Below are 23033 nucleotides of genomic sequence, written 5' to 3' on the forward strand. Positions count from 1 at the left end.
GGCAGCAAGCCAGCACCTCGCAGCGGCAGCAAGCCAGGCAGACGCCCAACTTCATTACTTATGTAAGTATATGTTCATCCCAACTGAACAGGTGAGTGTTCCAAAGCTGTTTAATTTTTTAATGTGTATTTTTTTTTCTCCAATAGATCTGACTAACAGCGGCAGCAAGCCAGCACCTCGCAGCGGCAGCAAGCCAGCACCTCGCAGCGGCAGCAAGCCAGCACCTCGCAGCGGCAGCAAGCCAGCACCTCGCAGCGGCAGCAAGCCAGCACCTCGCAGCGGCAGCAAGCCAGGCAGACGCCCAACTTCATTACTTATGTAAGTATATGTTCATCCCAACTGAACAGGTGAGTGTTCCAAAGCTGTTTAATTTTTTAATGTGTATTTTTTTTTCTCCAATAGATCTGACTACCAGCGGCAGCAAGCCAGCACCTCGCAGCGGCAGCAAGCCAGCACCTCGCAGCGGCAGCAAGCCAGCACCTCGCAGCGGCAGCAAGCCAGGCAGCAGCAAGAATGTCTTCTGAGGACAGCCCCCCAGAGAGACATCAGCGAATGGAGGTGAAATGTTCAAGTAAATTATTTTTTTTTTATTTAGGAATATGTTGAATTAATCAACTAGTACTAACAGTTTTTTATGTTGGATATAGGAGGAAGCTGCAGCCGAAGCGGGGGCGCCAGAAGCAGGACAGGGTGGAGAAAATAGTGGAGAAGGCTCGCAGGATGTAAGTGTATCCACAACAATGACATCATGACCATTACACCAGACACGCAGGACCAATTTACACAACAAAACTTAAAAGTTGCTATCATTACCATATCATGCCACATATTTAAAAGTAGAACTACACATATCGGTAATGTATTTTTTCATTTTTTCAGGTTGCACTGCCTGTCCGTCATAGAGTTCCTCCCAGGGGCTCCCGGGGTCGTCGAGGGCGCGGCGGTGGTCGACGGCATGTAAGTATTTTTTCTAGAACATATTTGGTTCCATTAAATTTTTCAAATGCATTATACCTAAAATACAGATTTTTAATTTTTTTTTTTTTTTTTTTTTCCTTGCCACAGGTTTCACAACGGCAGCAGGACGAGGAATCTGATGGGGGGGGGCGCGGTATAGACGTGGAACTCCTCATCAACCTCGTCCATGAACGGCAGCCGTTGTGGGACATGCAAGACCACCGCCATGCTGATTCTGTCATCACCCGACGGCTCTGGGAAGAGGTTGCCTCCGAAGTCGAAGATGGATGGGAGAATCTCAATGAAAGGGCAAAATCAAAAACAGGTAAGTAATCTACTTCAAAAATCAATGTTCTCAAATTCCCTATTCAAAGGCTAACCTTGTGCTTCTATTTTATTTTCAGTGCGTCGTCTGATAATACGGTGGCGGTCACTACGTGATCGCTTCAGGAGGGACTACAACTTGGAAATGGAGGCTCCAAGTGGATCGGCAGGACGCAAGGGCTCCCAGTACCGATATGCCAGAGCCCTTGCGTTCCTTAGAAGCACTATGCTGCCAAGACGGTAAGGAAACGATTTGTTTTTTGGAATGTTTTTAATTGTCTATAATTTTTTCTCAAACAGCATGTTATTGAAAATTTCATGAACAAATTTTAATTGTTTTTTTCCTTTTTGTTTTCATTCACACAGAACATTCACGAACACATTGGAGCCTGCATCCGGCCAACACCCTCCTGGAGCGATCCCACAAGTGACCGTTACCGGTGACCCCTCCAACATGTCTGGTGATACCTCTTCTGCTCTCTCCCTCCCTTCCACCTCTACCTCTGCTCCCTCCGTCCCGTCCACCTCTACCTCTGATCCCTCCGTCCCGTCCACCTCTTCCTCTGATCCCTCACAATCTACCCTCCCATCTTTCCCATCTTACCCACCCTGCCCATCAGCATACTGGCAGACCTCATTACATGAGGCTGGTCAGCGAGTAGGTGTTCCCTTATCCCACCCCTCTGACGCTCCCGACACTAGAACCGTGTTAGGTTCTGGGCGACAGCGACAGAGGGGACAGGATCGGGGCAGCGCCGAATTCTTACATCTGAATGCATCCATCCATAGTTTTATTAAAGTATTATCTGACCAAATTCTTGCTGGCTTCAACCTGATAAACCATAGTTTACAGGAGTTGACCAGCAAGATGGATCAGGTGCTTTCAGCTGTAAGACAAACACCTAGCCAGCATTATTTTCATTCAGTAATTGGTCAGCTGGAAAACCTACCGTCTGAACAGCAAATACATGTAATGAGGGCTTTCCAGAATGCTATTATGCTACTGAATCCACTACCCCCTAACACCACTGCCCCTCCTCAGCACCCTGCCCCTCCTCAGCCCCCTGCCCCTCCGCAGCCCCCTGCCCCAATGCAGCCCCCTGCCCCAATGCAGCCCCCTGCCCCTCCGCAGCCCCCTGCCCCTCCGCAGCCCCCTGCCCATTACCAGCACCCTGCCCATTACCAGCCCCCTCAACATTATTACCACTCTTCACTACCCACCCAGCACACAATCACTTCCCAGCATAATTACCCTGTACAAACATCCCTTCATTCCCTGTCTCCACATGTCATGCCTGTCACAAGTCCATGTCCTTCATCACTGTCTTCTACAACTACACTCCATTCCCCATACCATCATTCTCATTCTTCACCACTCTTAATCCAAACCCAACCATCTTTTTCAATTCCCACCGATACACCTTCCGCACAACACCCATCTCCCAGCCCTCAGTCATCTCCAAGCCCTCACCCATCTTTTGCAATGCCCACCTATACACCTTCCATACATCACCCATCTCCCAGCCCTCAGTCATCTCCAAGCCCTCAGCCATCTTTTGCAATGCCCACCTATACACCTTCCATACATCACCCATCTCCCAGCCCACAGCAATCTCCCAGCCCTCAGCCATCTCCTGTTGCTACACAATTTTTTCCACCAACTTCCATTTCTTTTTCAACACCCTCACCTTCTTCAAATGTCCAACCTTCTCCCTCCCCATCCTCTCTAAATACACCGCATGTTGAAGGGGTCAGTCCTGCGAGCAACACCAGCGATATCTCCACCCCACATAAATACTTAAATTTATAACTTTACAAATTTTTCTACTTTAAGAAATAAACAAACAATGGAATGTGTATTCAATAAAAATCTGTTTTTATTTAACTTATATATTGTCTGTTGGTTTTTAATAAAATAAGACATTTTGATACAATTAATAAACACAACAGGTGGTTTGCATTACATAACTGAAGCAAAAAAAAAGGGTTACAAAATACAATATTGCAATAATAAAATCTCTGTTAAGTATACACATTAAACAGGGACAAAAAAAAAATCAAATCATTCGGTCCTGCCACTCCAGTCGCCCTGCGTCAGTAACAAAATATGCAGCAAATTGGTCGCGGATTGCTAGGACTTCCCTACCGCTGCGGAAGGTAATGTTGCTGAAGTCTTGCAGATTACAATCTGACAGTTCCTCTTCTACAGGGGTAACTCCATTGCTTAAAAGATAGTTATGCAAGACAATGCATGCTTTAATGATGTCATCCACGGTGTCAACTTTTACATTGATGGCAGTGGTTAGAACTCTCCACTTTGCGGTAAGGATGCCAAACGCGCACTCAACCATACGCCGTGCGCGACTCAAACGATAATTAAATATTTTTTGTTCGTATGTCAACCCACGACTTGAATAAGGTTTGAGTAGGTGTGTGTGCAGTTGGAATGCCTCGTCAGCAAGGATGACAAAAGGCAGTGGTGGACCAGACGTTTGGGGAAGTGGGCTTGGTGGTGGGAAGCTGAATCTGTCTCCATAAAGATTACGGCCCATGATAGAGGTTTTAAAAATCTGTGAGTCATTGCTTCTTCCATAGGCTCCTATGTCCACTGCCAGGAATTTATAACTTGCATTGGCAATAGCCATCAGGACTACGGAAAAGTATTTTTTATAATTAAAGTGTTCGGATCCAGTGTTTGCTGGCTTCACTATCCGCACATGCTTGCCGTCCACCGCTCCGCAGCAATTGGGGAAGTCACATATTTCATAAAAATGTGCTGCTGTGGACATCCAGAGTTCTTGCGTAGGTTGAGGAATGTATTCTGCATTTAATGAATTCCATAATGCACTGCAAGTGCTGCTTACGATGCCGCTAATAGTAGAGATTCCTACCCGGAACTGATAATGCAGTGAAGAGTAAGACTCCCCAGTAGCCAAAAATCTGAAAAATTAGAAAAAAAAAACATTAGTTAACAGTCACAAAAAAACAACCATTACATCAGATGATGTAAAGCACAAAAAATGAATGTTGTGCTACCCATCACATGACGGGTAGCATAATACATTTTTTGGCCTTAACATCACATGACGGGTAGCACAATACGTTTTATGGGCTTAACATCACATGACAGGTAGTACAATACATTTTTTGGCCTTACCTGAGAGTGATCATGAGACGCTCTGCAGGAGTTATTGCCAGCCGGCAAAAGGTGTCGTGGCGACAAATGAGAGGCTCCACACGCTCCACCAAGGTGTCAAACATTGCCGCTGACATTCGAACGTATCGGAAAAAATGGTCTGGATGGCTCCTTAGCTCTAAATAAAGGGTTGTAAAAACTCCATGGGCAAGACGGACATCGTTGATGGGGTGGACCCAGAAGCGGCGTCGACGACGCTTCCTACGTTGCCGCTCCTTTTCAGCAATGTAAAATGCCAAAACATTTGCTTGATAAGAATAATCAAGGTACGCTTGGACGATTCTCCCATTAATAACATCCATCTCTCTTCTCTTTGACAGCCTCTACAGATGGCTGGTCGGAACACATCTATATATATATGTCTCAAAAATGCACTCCCATTGGGCTGTCCCAAGAGAAAAAAAAAAAAAAAAAAAAAACGGATCCGACGGATTCCGTTTAACGGACGCACAACGGACTTAACGGCAGCAACGGATCCGTTATTTCACTGGAATCCGCTAACGGATTCCAGTGGAATAACGGATCCGTTGCTTCAATTGACATCTCAAAAAAAACGGATCCGTTAAAAAAACGCAGCAACGGAACAAGCGGATTTAACACAACGCAAGTGTGAAAGTAGCCTACGATAAAGTAGAATATGCCACAGAAAAAAAATCTCAGAAACACTGGGATCAGATTCAGCATTACAAAGGTGTTATCATGTAAAGTGACAGATGTCAGATTGGAGAAATGGGGCCTGGATAGGAGCAGAAAACTGGCTGCAGTGGAAAGCCATGAAATAAGAGCGGCTTTGGTACTAACTACTATAGAGAAAACTGTGACTATAGACAATAACACATCTACTAAAATGACCGCCCTCCACCCCGACAGCCTTCACCGTCAGTGATTTAGTAACTAGAGGTGACATATCTGGAGTAATTACAGTATGTGGCTCGGGGGCTCTCGGCAATCCAAACTATTGTAGGGGCCAATATCTTCTGTCAGATGAGTTTCTTGAAGAAATATTAGACATTTACTTTCTGCCTCTCGGACTACACAATGGACGGCTCCAGTACAAGGTCTTATGTAATGGACATTTGTTGAATCCGGGAGAAAATATCTTTTAGGCTCTTAAAAGGTAAAAATATCAGAACTTTATGTGTTATTACTTTCCTTTTTTCTCCAAGTACATTTACTGTGGGATAATCCTAACCTCCCTCATGTGTTACAGTTACCCTGTGCACATTCAGCAGAAGGGAGAGAAGGAAGATCCATCAATAAGATGCCGAGATTCTAGGAAGATGGATTCATTGCTCTCAGTGGAGAAACAATAAGAATCTTGTAGTTATGATACTTATTAATTGCAAATAAAGATAAAATAAATGATGTTACAAAGCAAGCTTTCCAGACTACTGAGGTCTCTTCATCAACTACAAGATTATTATTTTGTTTCTCCCACTGAGAGCAATCAATCTTTATTCACCTGGAGAACACGGCACCAAACTAAGAATCTAGGACGTCTCCAGCATCACTACCCTCCGCTTTCTCTTAGGGGTCCACCACACAGATTAGATTTTTCTTCCCATGATTTTCTAAGTTGTCTGCACATTCTACGTACGCTGTCATTTGGGTTTGCAGATTAGAGATCTGGGCAGCTAAGGGTCAACATCTTCTAATTTCAGAGGATAGGATGGATCCTACCTGTGAGATCCGGCTGATACAGATCTCACTCCAACAGAAGGGCGTCCAATGCCCAAAATAATGGGGACAGTTTTGGGTGGAGGAGCATGTGGTGGTCTAGCAGCAGAATGGTGACCATTTGATATGGCCGGACTACAACCCTGATAAAGCAGCCACAGCCGGTGACTGAGAAGAATCTGTGACTTCTCTGCGTTCAGTGGTCACTACTCACCTGGGCGGTTATCTGTAGGAATCTCCTCTTTACTCCGCTCATCACCCCTCACATATGTCTCTGTAGTATTAATATGGGTCAGATCTTCCCCCTGAAACAAATATTGTAAAAGTCACAGACAGATGGAGAAGTCACATCTATGATCAGCTCTAATCCTGCCATCTCCACCACTCTCATTACACAAGTATAACACATATAATACTGGAGGATAAAACAAGACTGAGCACAAGACCTTCACAGCCGTCTACACATCATAGGGAGATTTCATGGCACCTTCTCTCCATCTACCTGATGATCCTGAGGAACATCGGGATCTTCTTGTTTACAGTCCTGTGGGAGAAGAGGACGGGGACATCTCTCTGGTGTTGTCCTCTTACTGGATAGACCTGGAGGAGACACATACAGGGACTGAATTAATTCCTTACATACAGATAATTATAGGCCGTGTGTATTTAGTCCTGTCTATTACCTGGTGATGTGATGGGCTGGGGAACCTCCATCATGACGTCCTTGTACAGATCTTTGTGTCCTTCTAAATACTCCCACTCCTCCATGGAGAAATAGACGGTGACGTCCTGACACCTTATAGGAACCTGACACATACAATGATACAGTCACCCCCCGATCCCTTCATAGCGTTACTGTATAATGTCCCAGCATTCCCAGCAGTGTCACCTCTCCAGTCAGCAGCTCAATCATCTTGTAGGGGAGTTCGAGGATCTTCTGGTCATTGATGTCCTCATGTATCGGGGGGTGAGGTGGCGGCTCCGTGATTGGGCTCAGGGGTCTTCCCCATCCCTCAGACACAGGGGCCTGACAGCGCTCACTAGAGGTCTTCTTCACTACTGTGTAATCCTGGTTATGGAGAGACACAGTAAGAAATCTCACTCCAGACATTTCCAGAGTCCTCACCTCTCCAGTTCTGTCCATCTGTTATTCCCATAGATAAGAATGATGTAATGTGACGTCATCAGAATCTCTCACCTCTCCAGTAAGCCGGAAGAGGATCTCTAGGGTGAGGTGTAATATCCTCTCCGCCATCTTGTCCCTCTCCATTTCCATGCTTGATGGGTCAATCAGAAGAATTCTCTTATATAGAAGATCTCCACTGAGAGGATCCGATATTGTAGGGACCTGAATGGGGAGAAGATGACGATGTAACATCATAAAGAATACGCTGTAATAATACAATTACTGGAGAGAATAAGGGGAAACATATAATGAGAACATTCTGGGGGAACATTATACTGTGTGGGGGCAGAAAGGGGCCGAGGACCAAGGGCAGAAAGGGGCCGAGGACCGAGAGCAGAAAGGGGCCGAGGACTGAGGTCAGACGGGTTTCCACACTTACGGCCTCTCATAGTTGGGGGAATCTCCACACACCTCCACCAGCAGAGCCGCACACTAGATATATAATACCCTGCACCTACCTCCACCTGCAGAGCCGCACACTAGATATATAATACCCTGCACCTACCTCCTCCTGCAGAGCCGCACACTAGATATATAATACCCTGCACCTACCTCCGCCTGCAGAGCCGCACACTAGATATATAATACCCTGCACCTACCTCCACCTGCAGAGCCGCACACTAGATATATAATACCCTGCACCTACCTCCACCTGCAGAGCCGCACACTAGATATATAATACCCTGCACCTACCTCCACCTGCAGAGCCGCACACTAGATATATAATACCCTGCACCTACCTCCACCTGCAGAGCCGCACACTAGATATATAATACCCTGCACCTACCTCCGCCTGCAGAGCCGCACACTAGATATATAATACCCTGCACCTACCTCCACCTGCAGAGCCGCACACTAGATATATAATACCCTGCACCTACCTCCACCTGCAGAGCCGCACACTAGATATATAATACCCTGCACCTACCTCCACCTGCAGAGCCGCACACTAGATATATAATACCCTGCACCTACCTCCACCTGCAGAGCCGCGCACTAGATATATAATACCCTGCACCTACCTCCACCTGCAGAGCCGCGCACTAGATATATAATACCCTGCACCTACCTCCACCTGCAGAGCCGCACACTAGATATATAATACCCTGCACCTACCTCCACCTGCAGAGCCGCACACTAGATATATAATACCCTGCACCTACCTCCACCTGCAGAGCCGCACACTAGATATATAATACCCTGCACCTACCTCCACCTGCAGAGCCGCACACTAGATATATAATACCCTGCACCTACCTCCACCTGCAGAGCCGCACACTAAATATATAATACCCTGCACCTACCTCCTCCTGCAGAGCCGCACACTAGATATATAATACCCTGCACCTACCTCCACCTGCAGAGCCGCACACTAGATATATAATACCCTGCACCTACCTCCACCTGCAGAGCCGCACACTAGATATATAATACCCTGCACCTACCTCCGCCTGCAGAGCCGCACACTAGATATATAATACCCTGCACCTACCTCCACCTGCAGAGCCGCACACTAGATATATAATACCCTGCACCTACCTCCACCTGCAGAGCCGCACACTAGATATATAATACCCTGCACCTACCTCCACCTGCAGAGCCGCACACTAGATATATAATACCCTGCACCTACCTCCACCTGCAGAGCCGCGCACTAGATATATAATACCCTGCACCTACCTCCACCTGCAGAGCCGCACACTAGATATATAATACCCTGCACCTACCTCCACCTGCAGAGCCGCACACTAGATATATAATACCCTGCACCTACCTCCACCTGCAGAGCCGCACACTAGATATATAATACCCTGCACCTACCTCCACCTGCAGAGCCGCACACTAGATATATAATACCCTGCACCTACCTCCACCTGCAGAGCCGCACACTAGATATATAATACCCTGCACCTACCTCCACCTGCAGAGCCGCACACTAGATATATAATACCCTGCACCTACCTCCTCCTGCAGAGCCGCACACTAGATATATAATACCCTGCACCTACCTCCACCTGCAGAGCCGCACACTAGATATATAATACCCTGCACCTACCTCCACCTGCAGAGCCGCACACTAGATATATAATACCCTGCACCTACCTCCACCTGCAGAGCCGCACACTAGATATATAATACCCTGCACCTACCTCCACCTGCAGAGCCGCACACTAGATATATAATACCCTGCACCTACCTCCACCTGCAGAGCCGCACACTAGATATATAATACCCTGCACCTACCTCCACCTGCAGAGCCGCACACTAGATATATAATACCCTGCACCTACCTCCACCTGCAGAGCCGCACACTAGATATATAATACCCTGCACCTACCTCCACCTGCAGAGCCGCACACTAGATATATAATACCCTGCACCTACCTCCACCTGCAGAGCCGCACACTAGATATATAATACCCTGCACCTACCTCCACCTGCAGAGCCGCACACTAGATATATAATACCCTGCACCTACCTCCTCCTGCAGAGCCGCACACTAGATATATAATACCCTGCACCTACCTCCACCTGCAGAGCCGCACACTAGATATATAATACCCTGCACCTACCTCCACCTGCAGAGCCGCACACTAGATATATAATACCCTGCACCTACCTCCACCTGCAGAGCCGCACACTAGATATATAATACCCTGCACCTACCTCCACCTGCAGAGCCGCACACTAGATATATAATACCCTGCACCTACCTCCACCTGCAGAGCCGCACACTGGATATATAATACCCTGCACCTACCTCCACCTGCAGAGCCGCACACTAGATATATAATACCCTGCACCTACCTCCACCTGCAGAGCCGCACACTAGATATATAATACCCTGCACCTACCTCCACCTGCAGAGCCGCACACTAGATATATAATACCCTGCACCTACCTCCACCTGCAGAGCCGCACACTAGATATATAATACCCTGCACCTACCTCCACCTGCAGAGCCGCACACTAGATATATAATACCCTGCACCTACCTCCACCTGCAGAGCCGCACACTAGATATATAATACCCTGCACCTACCACCACCTGCAGAGCCGCACACTAGATATATAATACCCTGCACCTACCTCCACCTGCAGAGCCGCACACTAGATATATAATACCCTGCACCTACCTCCACCTGCAGAGCCGCACACTAGATATATAATACCCTGCACCTACCTCCACCTGCAGAGCCGCACACTAGATATATAACACCCTGCACCTACCTCCACCTGCAGAGCCGCACACTAGATATATAACACCCTGCACCTACCTCCACCTGCAGAGCCGCACATTAGATATATAACACCCTGCACCTACCTCCACCTGCAGAGCCGCACACTAGATATATAACACCCTGCACCTACCTCCACCTGCAGAGCCGCACACTAGATATATAACACCCTGCACCTACCTCCACCTGCAGAGCCGCACACTAGATATATAATACCCTGCACCTACCTCCACCTGCAGAGCCGCACACTAGATATATAATACCCTGCACCTACCTCCACCTGCAGAGCCGCACACTAGATATATAATACCCTGCACCTACCTCCACCTGCAGAGCCGCACACTAGATATATAATACCCTGCACCTACCTCCACCTGCAGAGCCGCACACTAGATATATAATACCCTGCACCTACCTCCACCTGCAGAGCCGCACACTAGATATATAATACCCTGCACCTACCTCCACCTGCAGAGCCGCACACTAGATATATAATACCCTGCACCTACCTCCACCTGCAGAGCCGCACACTAGATATATAACACCCTGCACCTACCTCCACCTGCAGAGCCGCACACTAGATATATAATACCCTGCACCTACCTCCACCTGCAGAGCCGCACACTAGATATATAATACCCTGCACCTACCTCCACCTGCAGAGCCGCACACTAGATATATAATACCCTGCACCTACCTCCACCTGCAGAGCCGCACACTAGATATATAATACCCTGCACCTACCTCCACCTGCAGAGCTGCACACTAGATATATAATACCCTGCACCTACCTCCACCTGCAGAGCCGCACACTAGATATATAATACCCTGCACCTACCTCCACCTGCAGAGCCGCACACTAGATATATAATACCCTGCACCTACCTCCACCTGCAGAGCCGCACACTAGATATATAATACCCTGCACCTACCTCCACCTGCAGAGCCGCACACTAGATATATAATACCCTGCACCTACCTCCACCTGCAGAGCCGCACACTAGATATATAATACCCTGCACCTACCTCCACCTGCAGAGCCGCACACTAGATATATAATACCCTGCACCTACCTCCACCTGCAGAGCCGCACACTAGATATATAATACCCTGCACCTACCTCCACCTGCAGAGCCGCACACTAGATATATAATAACCTGCACCTACCTCCACCTGCAGAGCCGCACACTAGATATATAATAACCTGCACCTACCTCCACCTGCAGAGCCGCACACTAGATATATAATACCCTGCACCTACCTCCACCTGCAGAGCCGCACACTAGATATATAATACCCTGCACCTACCTCCTCCTGCAGAGCCGCACACTAGATATATAATACCCTGCACCTACCTCCACCTGCAGAGCCGCACACTAGATATATAATACCCTGCACCTACCTCCACCTGCAGAGCCGCACACTAGATATATAATACCCTGCACCTACCTCCACCTGCAGAGCCGCACACTAGATATATAATACCCTGCACCTACCTCCTCCTGCAGAGCCGCACACTAGATATATAATACCCTGCACCTACCTCCACCTGCAGAGCCGCACACTAGATATATAATACCCTGCACCTACCTCCACCTGCAGAGCCGCACACTAGATATATAATACCCTGCACCTGCCTCCACCTGCAGAGCCGCACACTAGATATATAATACCCTGCACCTACCTCCTCCTGCAGAGCCGCACACTAGATATATAATACCCTGCACCTACCTCCACCTGCAGAGCCGCACACTAGATATATAATACCCCGCACCTACCTCCACCTGCAGAGCCGCACACTAGATATATAATACCCCGCACCTACCTCCACCTGCAGAACCACACACTAGATATATAATACCCTGCACCTACCTCCACCTGCAGAGCCGCACACTAGATATATAATACCCTGCACCTACCTCCACCTGCAGAGCCGCACACTAGATATATAATACCCTGCACCTACCTCCACCTGCAGAGCCGCACACTAGATATATAATACCCTGCACCTACCTCCACCTGCAGAGCCGCACACTAGATATATAATACCCTGCACACACCTCCACCTGCAGAGCCGCACACTAGATATATGGCTGCTCTGTGCTTACAGGACCTGTGATGATGTCACATGGAGGGGAGGAGTCAGGGGTCACATGATCAGCTCCTCAGTGTAGTCCTATATTGGCGCACACACTGGATGATGATTGCTCTCAGTGAGAGAAACAAAATTATAATCTTGTAGTTGTGATTCCTTTTAATGACTAACTAAAATAAAATAATATAAGATGATGTTACAAAGCAAGCTTTCGAGATTTCTCAGGTCTCTTCCTCAGGCATGGTATGACAAAATATCTGAAGAAACACAAATATATACACAAACAGGTTAAATGCTGTAATAAGTTTACATTTATTAAATAATTTATAATATAATACATCCAGATAATAGATCTATAGATGGCAGAATTTATTGATAACAGTACTTATTGAAATTAATATTAAGGTATCTGTGTTGAATATAGATAGATACTGACATAGTCTTGTATATATTTATTTGCTTGGAAGGTTCTAGTGGGTTCTAGTGGGTTACCTCATGCTAGTTAGAATCCTCTTATATGGACATGAACAGTTGCATTAGGAATCTATATATACCATACCATAGGACATTGAGAGGAACTTCTCGGGGGGAGGGACACACTCCTGGCCCAAAGAGTCAAGCTACTTGTCAGATGCGCACGAGGGATGCTGGGAGAGAGGGGGGTCGCTTCAACACATGCTGGCAGACCATCAGCATGTCACCATGGCCTAACCCATTCAGGATCCAGGAAAAGATGAATGAAGAATAAGACTTCTACTGATTTAGTAAAGAAATGGACTCTTATTGAACTCCTCACGTAAGCTAACAAAGAATACTATTTTTCATTTCTGTAACTGAACTAATGAACTGTTCTATTTTTTGTCAATCAGTTTTACTCAATATAAAATACATCTATTTATTGTTACATTTTTGAAGTTTGTCTTTCATGCGCCTTATCATGTATTTGAAGAAAAATACATTTAAGGGATATATTTTTAACATTTTGGTGAGCAAGCCATTCTTGATTTTTTTTTTCATTTTTTGTACTGATTCCTTTACTTTGCACATGGGGGGACAGATACAGAAGTAATGCTAATACCTCTTGCAAAGTATCATAAATCGACAATTTAATGTTAAAAATCACGCAGAACCTAAAAATACGGATAACGCTTCAAGTCACATGAGTGTTTTTTGTTTCAATGAAGTTTGAAAAGTTCGCACAGCCATCCGTTGACGTGTCTTTGGAGGAAAAGGTGAGTCAAGTCACAAAAGAAGTTCTAAGCCAAGGTAAGAATGAATTTAAATTATTTTTCTGAACAAAATAAGCATTTAGATAAGTCTAGCTTAGCGAATTTATGGTTAGGCTTATATGGTGAGTGTGAACTTGCAAATTCACAAGTAAATTCTAAGCTGTCTTTTCAAAAAGAGAGAGCGAGGCTCAGAAATATATTGCATCTAGTCCAGGAATTCTACAAGTCAGTGGTAGAGAAATTCAAAGATTGTGAAACTTTATAACCTGAATTGTCAGGTGATATTGACTGTACTTCTGGAGAGGATTGTCCCCAAAATGGCTGCAGATATGTGACATCCATTCAAGGAGACTTTGAGGACGCTGGAAATGAGGGAGGAAATTACATAGAGGATCCAGAAGGGGGAGGAGCCAGAGAAGGACACATGCAGAGAGGAGTCAGAGAAGGGGGGGGAGTCAGAGAGCATGGCGATAGTCAGTTACTAAAAATAGAACAGGTGAAGCTAGAAATTAAACTCAGAAAGAACCTATTGGATTGATGCAGTCATATGAAAAAGTTTGGGCACCCCTATTAATGTTAACCATTTTTCTTTATAACAATTTGGGTTTTTGAAACAGCTATTTCAGTTTCATATATCTAATAACTGATGGACTCAGTAATATTTCTGAATTGAAATGAGGTTTATTGTACTGAAACAGAACTGAACAGAAAATGTGCAATCTGCATTTAAACTAAATTTGACAGGTGCATAAGTATGGGCACCCTTATCAATTTCTTGTTTTGAACCCTCCTAACTACTTTTTACTGAATTACTGAAGCACTAAATTGGTTTTGTAACCTCATTGAGCTTTGAACTTCATAGGCAGGTGTATCCAATCATGAGAAAAGGTATTTAAGGTGGCCACTTGCAAGTAGTTCTCCTATTTGAATCTCCTATGAAGAGTGGCATCATGGGCTCCTCAAAACAACTCTCAAATGATCTGAAAACAAAGATTATTCAACATAATTGTTCAGGGGAAGGATACAAAAAGTTGTCTCAGAGATTTAAACTGTCAGTTTCCACTGTGAGGAACATAGTAAGGAAATGGAAGAACACAGGTACAGTTCTTTGGACAAGCCAGTTACATTTTGGACGAAGGTCCTGTGGACTGATGAAACAAAGATTGAGTTGTTTGGTCATACAAAAAGGCGTTATGCATGGAGACAAAAAAACACGGCATTCCAAGAAAAGCACTTGCTACCCACAGTAAAATTTGGTGGAGGTTCCATCATGCTTTGGGGCTGTGTGGCCAATGCCGGCACCGGGAATCTTGTTAAAGTTGAGGGTCGCATGGATTCAACTCAGTATCAGCAGATTCTTGACAATAATGTGCAAGAATCAGTGACGAAGTTAAAGTTACGCCGGGGATGGATATTTCAGCAAGTAAATTATCCAAAACACCGCTCCAAATCTACTCAGGCATTCATGCAGAGGAACAATTACAATGTTCTGGAATGGCCATCCCAGTCCCCAGACCTGAATATCATTGAACATCTGTGGGATGATTTGACGCGGGCGGTCCATGCTCGGCGACCATCAAACTTAATGGAACTGGAATTGTTTTGTAAACAGGAATGGTCAAAAACACCTTCATCCAGGATCCAGGAACTCATTAAAAGCTACAGAAAGCGACTAGAGGCTGTGATTTTTGCAAAAGGAGGATCTACAAAATATTAATGTCACTTTTATGTTGAGGTGCCCATACTTATGCACCTGTCAAATTTTGTTTAAATGCAGATTGCACATTTTCTGTTTGTACAATAAACCTCATTTCAATTCAGAAATATTACTCAGTCCATCATTTATTAGATATATGAAACTAAAATAGCTGTTGCAAAACCCCAAATTGTTATAAAGAAAAAAGGTTAACATTAATAGGGGTGTGCAAACGTTTTCATATGACTGTATATTCCCAAGATACATGTGTGCAGAAATTCAGAAATATTTGAAAGTTTTGTTGAAAAGTTCAATTTAACCAATAATGAGAAAACTCAGATATTCCATATGTGGATACCACAACAATTTTTCAGACAGCTAGCTTTAAAAAGGTCTTTTGAAAATGAGACATGTGAGTGTCCAAATGATAATGGTATCAATAGGCTGAGGAATTAGATTTTTGTGAAAGGAATATAGTCCAAATTATGAGATGCTGAAGGAAATACAAATTGGACAGAATGAATGCACGTTCTTATTTATGTCCGTTTTTGAACGTTTGTATAAGACAGTGGTCATCAATGTGAAATTATAATCTATGATTCACACATTTGTAAAGAAATTTAAATTTCTGGATGATAAAACCTGCACGATTGCATTACAGAAAAATTCCATATTTGAAAGCGCAAGATTTATTGATTTTGTTAGCAATCACCAAAAACAATCAAAACAGAAATTAATTAATGCTGTAAAACGAAAAAAGGCGACATTTTCCAAAAAAACAGCATCAACGCCTCCAAGATTCATAGTTTCATAGTTTCATAGTTTCATAGTTTTTAAGGTTGAAGGGAGACTCTAAGTCCATCTAGTTCAACCCGTAGCCTAACATGTTGATCCAGAGGAAGGCAAAAAAAAAACCCAATGTGGCAAACAGGTTCCAATGGGGAAAAATTTCCTTCCTGACTCCACATCCGGCAATCAGACTAGTTCCCTGGATCAATACCCTGTCATAAAATGTAATATACATAACTGGTAATATTAAATTTTTCAAGAAAGGCATCCAGGCTCTGCTTAAATGTTAGTAGTGAATCACTCATTATAACATCATGCGGCAGAGAGTTCCATAGTCTCACTGCTCGTACAGTAAAGAATCCTCGTCTGTGATTATGATTAAACCTTCTTTCCTCAAGACGTAGCGGATGCCCCCGTGTTCCAGTCGCAGGCCTAGGTGTAAAAAGATCTTTGGAAAGGTCTCTGTACTGTCCCCTCATATATTTATACATTGTGATTAGATCCCCCCTAAGCCTTCGTTTTTCCAAACTAAATAACCCCAAGTTTAATAACCTATCTTGGTATTGCAGCCCACCCATTCCTCTAATAATCTTGGTCGCTCTTCTCTGCAGATCAAAATATTCCTGTGACAAAATATATGAAATTCGCAGGAAATTGCATGTAAATTACAAATCATACAATCCGCTCCAATTATTATCCTTTTTCACAGGAAAAAAACTTCTCTTTCCTTGTCTCCAATGAAGGAGGGAATTGTCATAGGATCTGACAAATTTAGACAGATGGTGGATCCTCCTGAGGGAGACATTCTGTCTCACATAAAGGAAATAGCGGAGTTACAAAATATTTTCAGAAATTTCAACAGTTTGAAAATGACCATAATAGATCAAATCTTTGAAGAAAAGGTGAGATTGGCATTTAGAATTGGCTAATATGTAAAGTTGGGAAATTCATAATTATTCATATACAATGAATCTATGTATTACATAACTATGGATAAATCTATACAAAGTATGTTGTATACTTAAAATTAGTTACAGTATTATTGCGCAGGCGCGAGATTATGGGCGGCGCTGTGAATGTCATCATCAGCGTCATCCAATACCCGCCCATAACATCGTGCCCACGCTTTTCCCTCTGAATCCACCGTTATGCGCTAGCGCTGGCCATATCATCCACATTACCTATTACCGCGGGCACGAGATTATGGGCGGGTACCTGGATGACGCTAGTGATGACATTCACAGCGCCTCCCATAATCTTGCGCCTGCGCAATAGCCTCACCAGCACTCGCAATTTGCACAATGCTCAGTCCCGCGATACACTGCGTTACATGAGGGCGGCGTCCTCATGTATGTAAATGAACAATGGGGGACGGCAAACAGCGGCTGGAGGGGGAATAGCGGACGAAAAACAGCCTGCCCCCGTGGCCAGAAAACATCATTAGCATAAATGAAAAGGTAAGATTTTATAAAGTGTTTCTTTAGGTCTGAAAGGGGGGCCAGTAGCAAGAGGAACCTTTCTAAAATGCAGCATAGGAGATGCAGAAGGGGATTCTTTTAGTTTAATTCCGAAAATTCTGGTGACAGGTTCCCTTTAATATCTCAATTGAGAAAATAATTTAATATTTAATTAAGTAATGTCTAATATAAGAATATTACTTCATTAAATATGATTTTATTCAAATTATCATATTAAAGAAAAAGTTTCAATTTTTGGAAAAAAACACTTCATTTATTAATATATTCATTCATTTGGTTTCTAGTTATACATTATTCTTACATTACTATGTTAATGCACTAAGGATGAAATATTGATTATTGTTACACATTTTCTTATATAGAAGGTTATTTAATAAATAATAGACAGATCAAATAAATTAAATTAGAGTAATAAAGATGGGAAAGACCTACTTCGGAAATACTTTCCAAATTTGACGGCTGAATATGTATTCAGTGTAGTTGGTACTTCGGTTTTACACAAAACTGAGGAGATGTGTGCACATATTTAGGGATCACTTAGTTATAATATTGAGCTCCTTCTCCCTTCCGAGTCAGATGTGTGATGTGAAGTTACTCACCCTTCACTTGATTTCTAATAGGTTCAATATATGATGTATCTATTTCCATACTTGGGAAATGTTCCCTTTACATGTATTATGGTTTTTTCTTGTATTGTAACACATGTGTAAAAAAACCTTTTTTTCAAAATAAAAAGTTGATAAAAAAAAAAATAAATAAACATGGGAAAGACCAAGGTACATCTAATTCTACCTTTCTACATGAAATATATTTTTAATCAATTATAATCATTTATAATGAATAATATTGTGGTTTAATGGAATCATCCAGTCTTTCTTAAAGGTTGACTGTCATAATTACCCCTTTGGTTTAGCATTTTACAAATGATCTAACTAAGAAGCCACATAGTTGCCTTTCATATTTAGTATTACATTTTGGTTACATTCAAACACATTGCCACCTATGGGTTGGAAAAGTAATTAGAACAATGACGTAAAAATGTATTATTACATGGAAATACTATTGTATGTATCATTATTCAGTATTATTTAATCACTTTAAGTATCAATTATATTAATACTTTTACGATAATAATAATGACAATGTATTATAATATCAGAGTTATGATATGCCGTGACATTTATTAGTGGTAGTACTATTATCATATTTTGGTATCTAGTCTTCAATCAAGATTACAGAAAGATTAAAGACTTTTATTTTTTTTTTTAAAGTTCAAGTGATTCTACAAAAAGTTGCAAAAGCCGATATCTAAAAGTCCAAAAGGTAAAATCCCAAATAAGACTGTGTCAATTACAATACACTTACCGCTTCTGGACTGCAGCAGAACGGTGATCTTATGATGCCAGGATGGACAATGTTATATAAAGTCTCTGTTTTGTTATCATTTCCAAACCTTCAAGATGCGGTATTTACAGGAAGCTGCAACCCTGACTTATGTTCTGTGCAATAAGACTAAAGCCTGCTTTACACGTTACGATTAAGCATACGATATCGTATGCGATCATACCCGCCCCCATGGTATGTACGGCACGTTCAATTTGTTGACCGTGTCGCACAAACGATTATTTCCCGTCACACGTACTTACCCGTCCATACGACCTCGATATGGGCGGCGAACATCCATTTCCTGGAGTGGGAGGGACGTTTGGCGTCATAGCGACGTCACGCGGCAGCCGACCAATAGAAGCGGAGGGGCGGAGATGAGCGGGACGTAAACATCCTGCCCACCTCCTTCCTTCCGCATTGCCGGCGGGAGCCGCGAGACGCAGGTAAGATCTGTTCATCGTTCCCGGGGTGTCACATACTGCGATGTGTGCTACCTTGGGAACATTGAACAACCCGACGTACAATTTTTAGCTTTTGAACGACGTGCGTGCGATGAACGTTTTTTTCGTTCAATCGCATTCGCACATAGGTTTTACACGCTACAATATGACTTACAATGCCTGATGTGTGTCACGTACGACGTGACCCCGCCAACACATCGTAAGATTTATTGTACCGTGTAAAGTCCGCTTTAACCACAGTTGCCAAGGAGAGCAGAAAACTTTCAAAGTTAACCCCTGTCATGCTGACAAAGACGTACCACCACCTGTTCCAGGAATGACAACAGGCAGCACAGAGGATCCAAGGTGACTAATGAAAATTTCACACTGCACAGATATCAAAAGCCTATGCTATTCTTCTACAATTAGTATGAACTTTGTGTCTTTATCAACATTTGATCATAGACTTTCATTAAATATATGGACTTTGCAATAAAGAATAAAGTTTATGGACTTAACAATGATAAACGCAATAATGGATTGTATTAAATCGATAAGAATTCATCTTTTATCAAAGGATCTATTTTAAAGGACTATGTTTATGCCGGAAATAATTAACAAACGTCAGATATAAGAAGACATGATGCCAGATGACATCAGATGATGTTTTGTATTTTTTAGATTTAGGAAAGTATAATTATGTATTTTGTATGACCATCAGCCACGGCCTACCATAACATGAATCTACATTATTATATTGTTCAACATACAACATGAATAATGCAAAATTGATTATTATTATTTTTATTATTCTCATTGACATTAATACAATATCACCAAAGAAGGAAAGAAGATCTGTTATCTTTATGATGTATTAATTTATTTGGAGGGTTTCATGTAAATTTTCCCTCCACAGGGGGAATTGTAAAAATATTAAAATTATTAATACATCTAGATATCAAACTTAGAATAGGACATATTGAGTATAGATGCTGACAGTCTTGTCTATATATATTTGCCTGGAAGGTTCTAGTGGGTTCTAGTGGGTTACCTCATGCGTACAGTAGAATTCTCTTATATGGACATGAACACTTGCTGTAGGAATCTATATATACCATACCATAGGACATTAAGAGAAACTTCTCGGGAGGGTCACTTCCCTCCGGAGAGTCAAGCTGCAGCGTGTGAGATGCACAGAAAAAAAACATCCACCCAAGACTGTCTCCACATTCTACATACGCTGTCATTTGGGTTTGTAGATCTGGCAGCTAAGGGTCAATGTCTTCTAATTTCAGAAGATAGGGTAGCTCCTACCTGTAAGGTCTGACATACAGATCTCAATCCAACAGAAGGGTGTCCAATGCCCAAAATAATGGGGGTAGTTTTGGGTGGAAGAGCATGTGGGGGGTCTAGCAGCAGAATGGTGACCATTTGATATGGCCGGACTACAACCCTGATAAACCAGCCACAGCCGGTGACTGTGAAGAATCTGTGACTTCTCTACATATAGTGGTCACTACTCACCTGGGCGGTTATCTGTAGGAATCTCCTCTTTACTCCGCTCATCACCCCTCACATATGTCTCTGTAGTATTAATATGGGGCAGATCTTCACCCTGAAACAAATATTGTAAAAGTCACAGACAGATGGAGAAGTCACATCTATGATCAGCTCTAATCCTGCCATCTCCACCGCTCTCATTAAACTTGTATAACACATATAATACTGGAGGATAAAACAAGACTGAGCACAAGACCTTCACAGCCGTCTACACATCATAGGGAGATTTCATGGCACCTGCTCTCCATCTACCTGATGATCCTGAGGAACATCGGGATCTTCTTGTTTACAGTCCTGTGGGAGAAGAGGATGGGGACATCCCTCTGGTGTTGTCCTCTTACTGGATAGAACTGGAGGAGACACATACAGGGACTGAATTCATTCCTTACATACAGATAATTATAGGCCGTGTGTATTTAGTCCTGTCTATTACCTGGTGATGTGAGGGGCTGGGGAACCTCCATCATAACGTCCTTGTACAGATCTTTGTGTCCTTCTAAATACTCCCACTCCTCCATGGAGAAATAGACGGTGACGTCCTGACACCTTATAGGAACCTGACACATACAATGATACCGTCACCCCCCGATCCCTTGATAGCGTTACTGTATAATGTCCCAGCATTCTCAGCAGTGTCACCTCTCCAGTCAGCAGCTCAATCATCTTGTAGGTGAGTTCTAGGATCTTCTGGTCATTGATGTCCTCATGTATCGGGGGGTGAGGCCCCGTGATTGGGCTCGGGGGTCTTCCCCATCCCTCAGACACAGGGGCCTGACAGAGCTCACTAGAGGTCTTCTTCACTACTGTGTAATCCTGGTTATGGAGAAACACAGTAATAAATCTCACTACAGATATTTCCAGAGTCCTCACCTCTCCAGTTCTGTCCATCTGTTATTCCCATAGATAAGAATGATGTAATGTGATGTCATCAGAATCTCTCACCTCTCCAGAAGAGGATCTCTAGGGTGAGGTGTAATATCCTCTCTGCCATCTTGTCCCTGTCCATATCCATTCTTCACGGGGCAATCAGGAGAATTCTCTTCTATAGCGTGATTGTTCTCCCCAGCATCTAATGTGTCTGGAGCCTGAGACCAGTAATGGGGAATCTCCACACACCTCCTCCTGCAGAGCCGCACACTAGATACCGTATTTTTCGCTTTATAAGACGCACTTTTGTTCCCCCAAATTTTGGGGGAAAGTAGGGGGTGCGTCTTATAATCCGAATATACGGGGGGTATATATATATATATATGTATACTAGAGTCCAGGGGAGGTTGGGGCAGCTCTGGAGTGCTGCTGGGGGCTGGTGAAAGCTGCAGGAAGGCAGCGTTAGATCTCCTGCTCCCGCTCATATAATATGCACTGCCGCTGTCCATCACCATGGTGCTGAAACCGCACCGCGGTGATGGACTGGGGCAGCGGCGCATATTATATCTGCTTGCGCCCCCCTTTGATGGCACATGCCCCCCCTGTGTTAGATATGGTCCCCATGCTGCTGCCCATAGTAAAATAAAAAACTCCTTATTTACCTCCTCCAGCGCTGATCTCCTGGTGTCTCCCCGGTCTCCCTGCTGCTGCTGTGATCAGGCACGCAGAGATGATATCACTTTGCTGTGCCGATCACATGACCGGCACCGAGAACCAGGAAGTGGAGGAGCCCAGCACCACGGAGGGAGACACGAGGTAGGACAGCACTGGAGAACGTAAAGTGTTTATTTTACTATGGGCAGCAGCATGGGGGCGATATCTAACACAGGGGGAGGTGTGCCATCCATAGGGGG

At 43.8% G+C, this 23033-nt stretch overlaps 2 protein-coding genes across 2 annotated transcripts in view; both read left to right on the forward strand.

Moving 5' to 3' along the window:
- Nucleotides 1–539: 539 nt before the first annotated feature.
- Nucleotides 540–3170, forward strand: LOC142310453 (uncharacterized). Its single transcript, XM_075347979.1, has 6 exons — nucleotides 540–558; nucleotides 648–722; nucleotides 880–957; nucleotides 1066–1282; nucleotides 1362–1521; nucleotides 1648–3170. The coding sequence occupies exons 1-6, from the start codon at nucleotides 553–555 to the stop codon at nucleotides 3089–3091; spliced, it is 1980 nt and encodes a 659-aa protein (XP_075204094.1). The 5' UTR covers nucleotides 540–552; the 3' UTR covers nucleotides 3092–3170.
- Nucleotides 3171–13411: 10241 nt separating this feature from the next.
- LOC142313084 (uncharacterized) overlaps nucleotides 13412–23033 on the forward strand; it is a 42606-nt gene continuing 32984 nt past the window's right edge. The window contains exons 1-2 of the mRNA XM_075352070.1: nucleotides 13412–13470; nucleotides 17098–17290. Of these exons, the coding sequence (XP_075208185.1) occupies nucleotides 13412–13470; nucleotides 17098–17290 (252 nt within the window). The remainder of the gene's footprint in view (nucleotides 13471–17097; nucleotides 17291–23033) is intronic.

Source organism: Anomaloglossus baeobatrachus, chromosome 5 (genome assembly GCF_048569485.1).
Source record: "Anomaloglossus baeobatrachus isolate aAnoBae1 chromosome 5, aAnoBae1.hap1, whole genome shotgun sequence".
NCBI lineage: Eukaryota > Metazoa > Chordata > Amphibia > Anura > Aromobatidae > Anomaloglossus > Anomaloglossus baeobatrachus.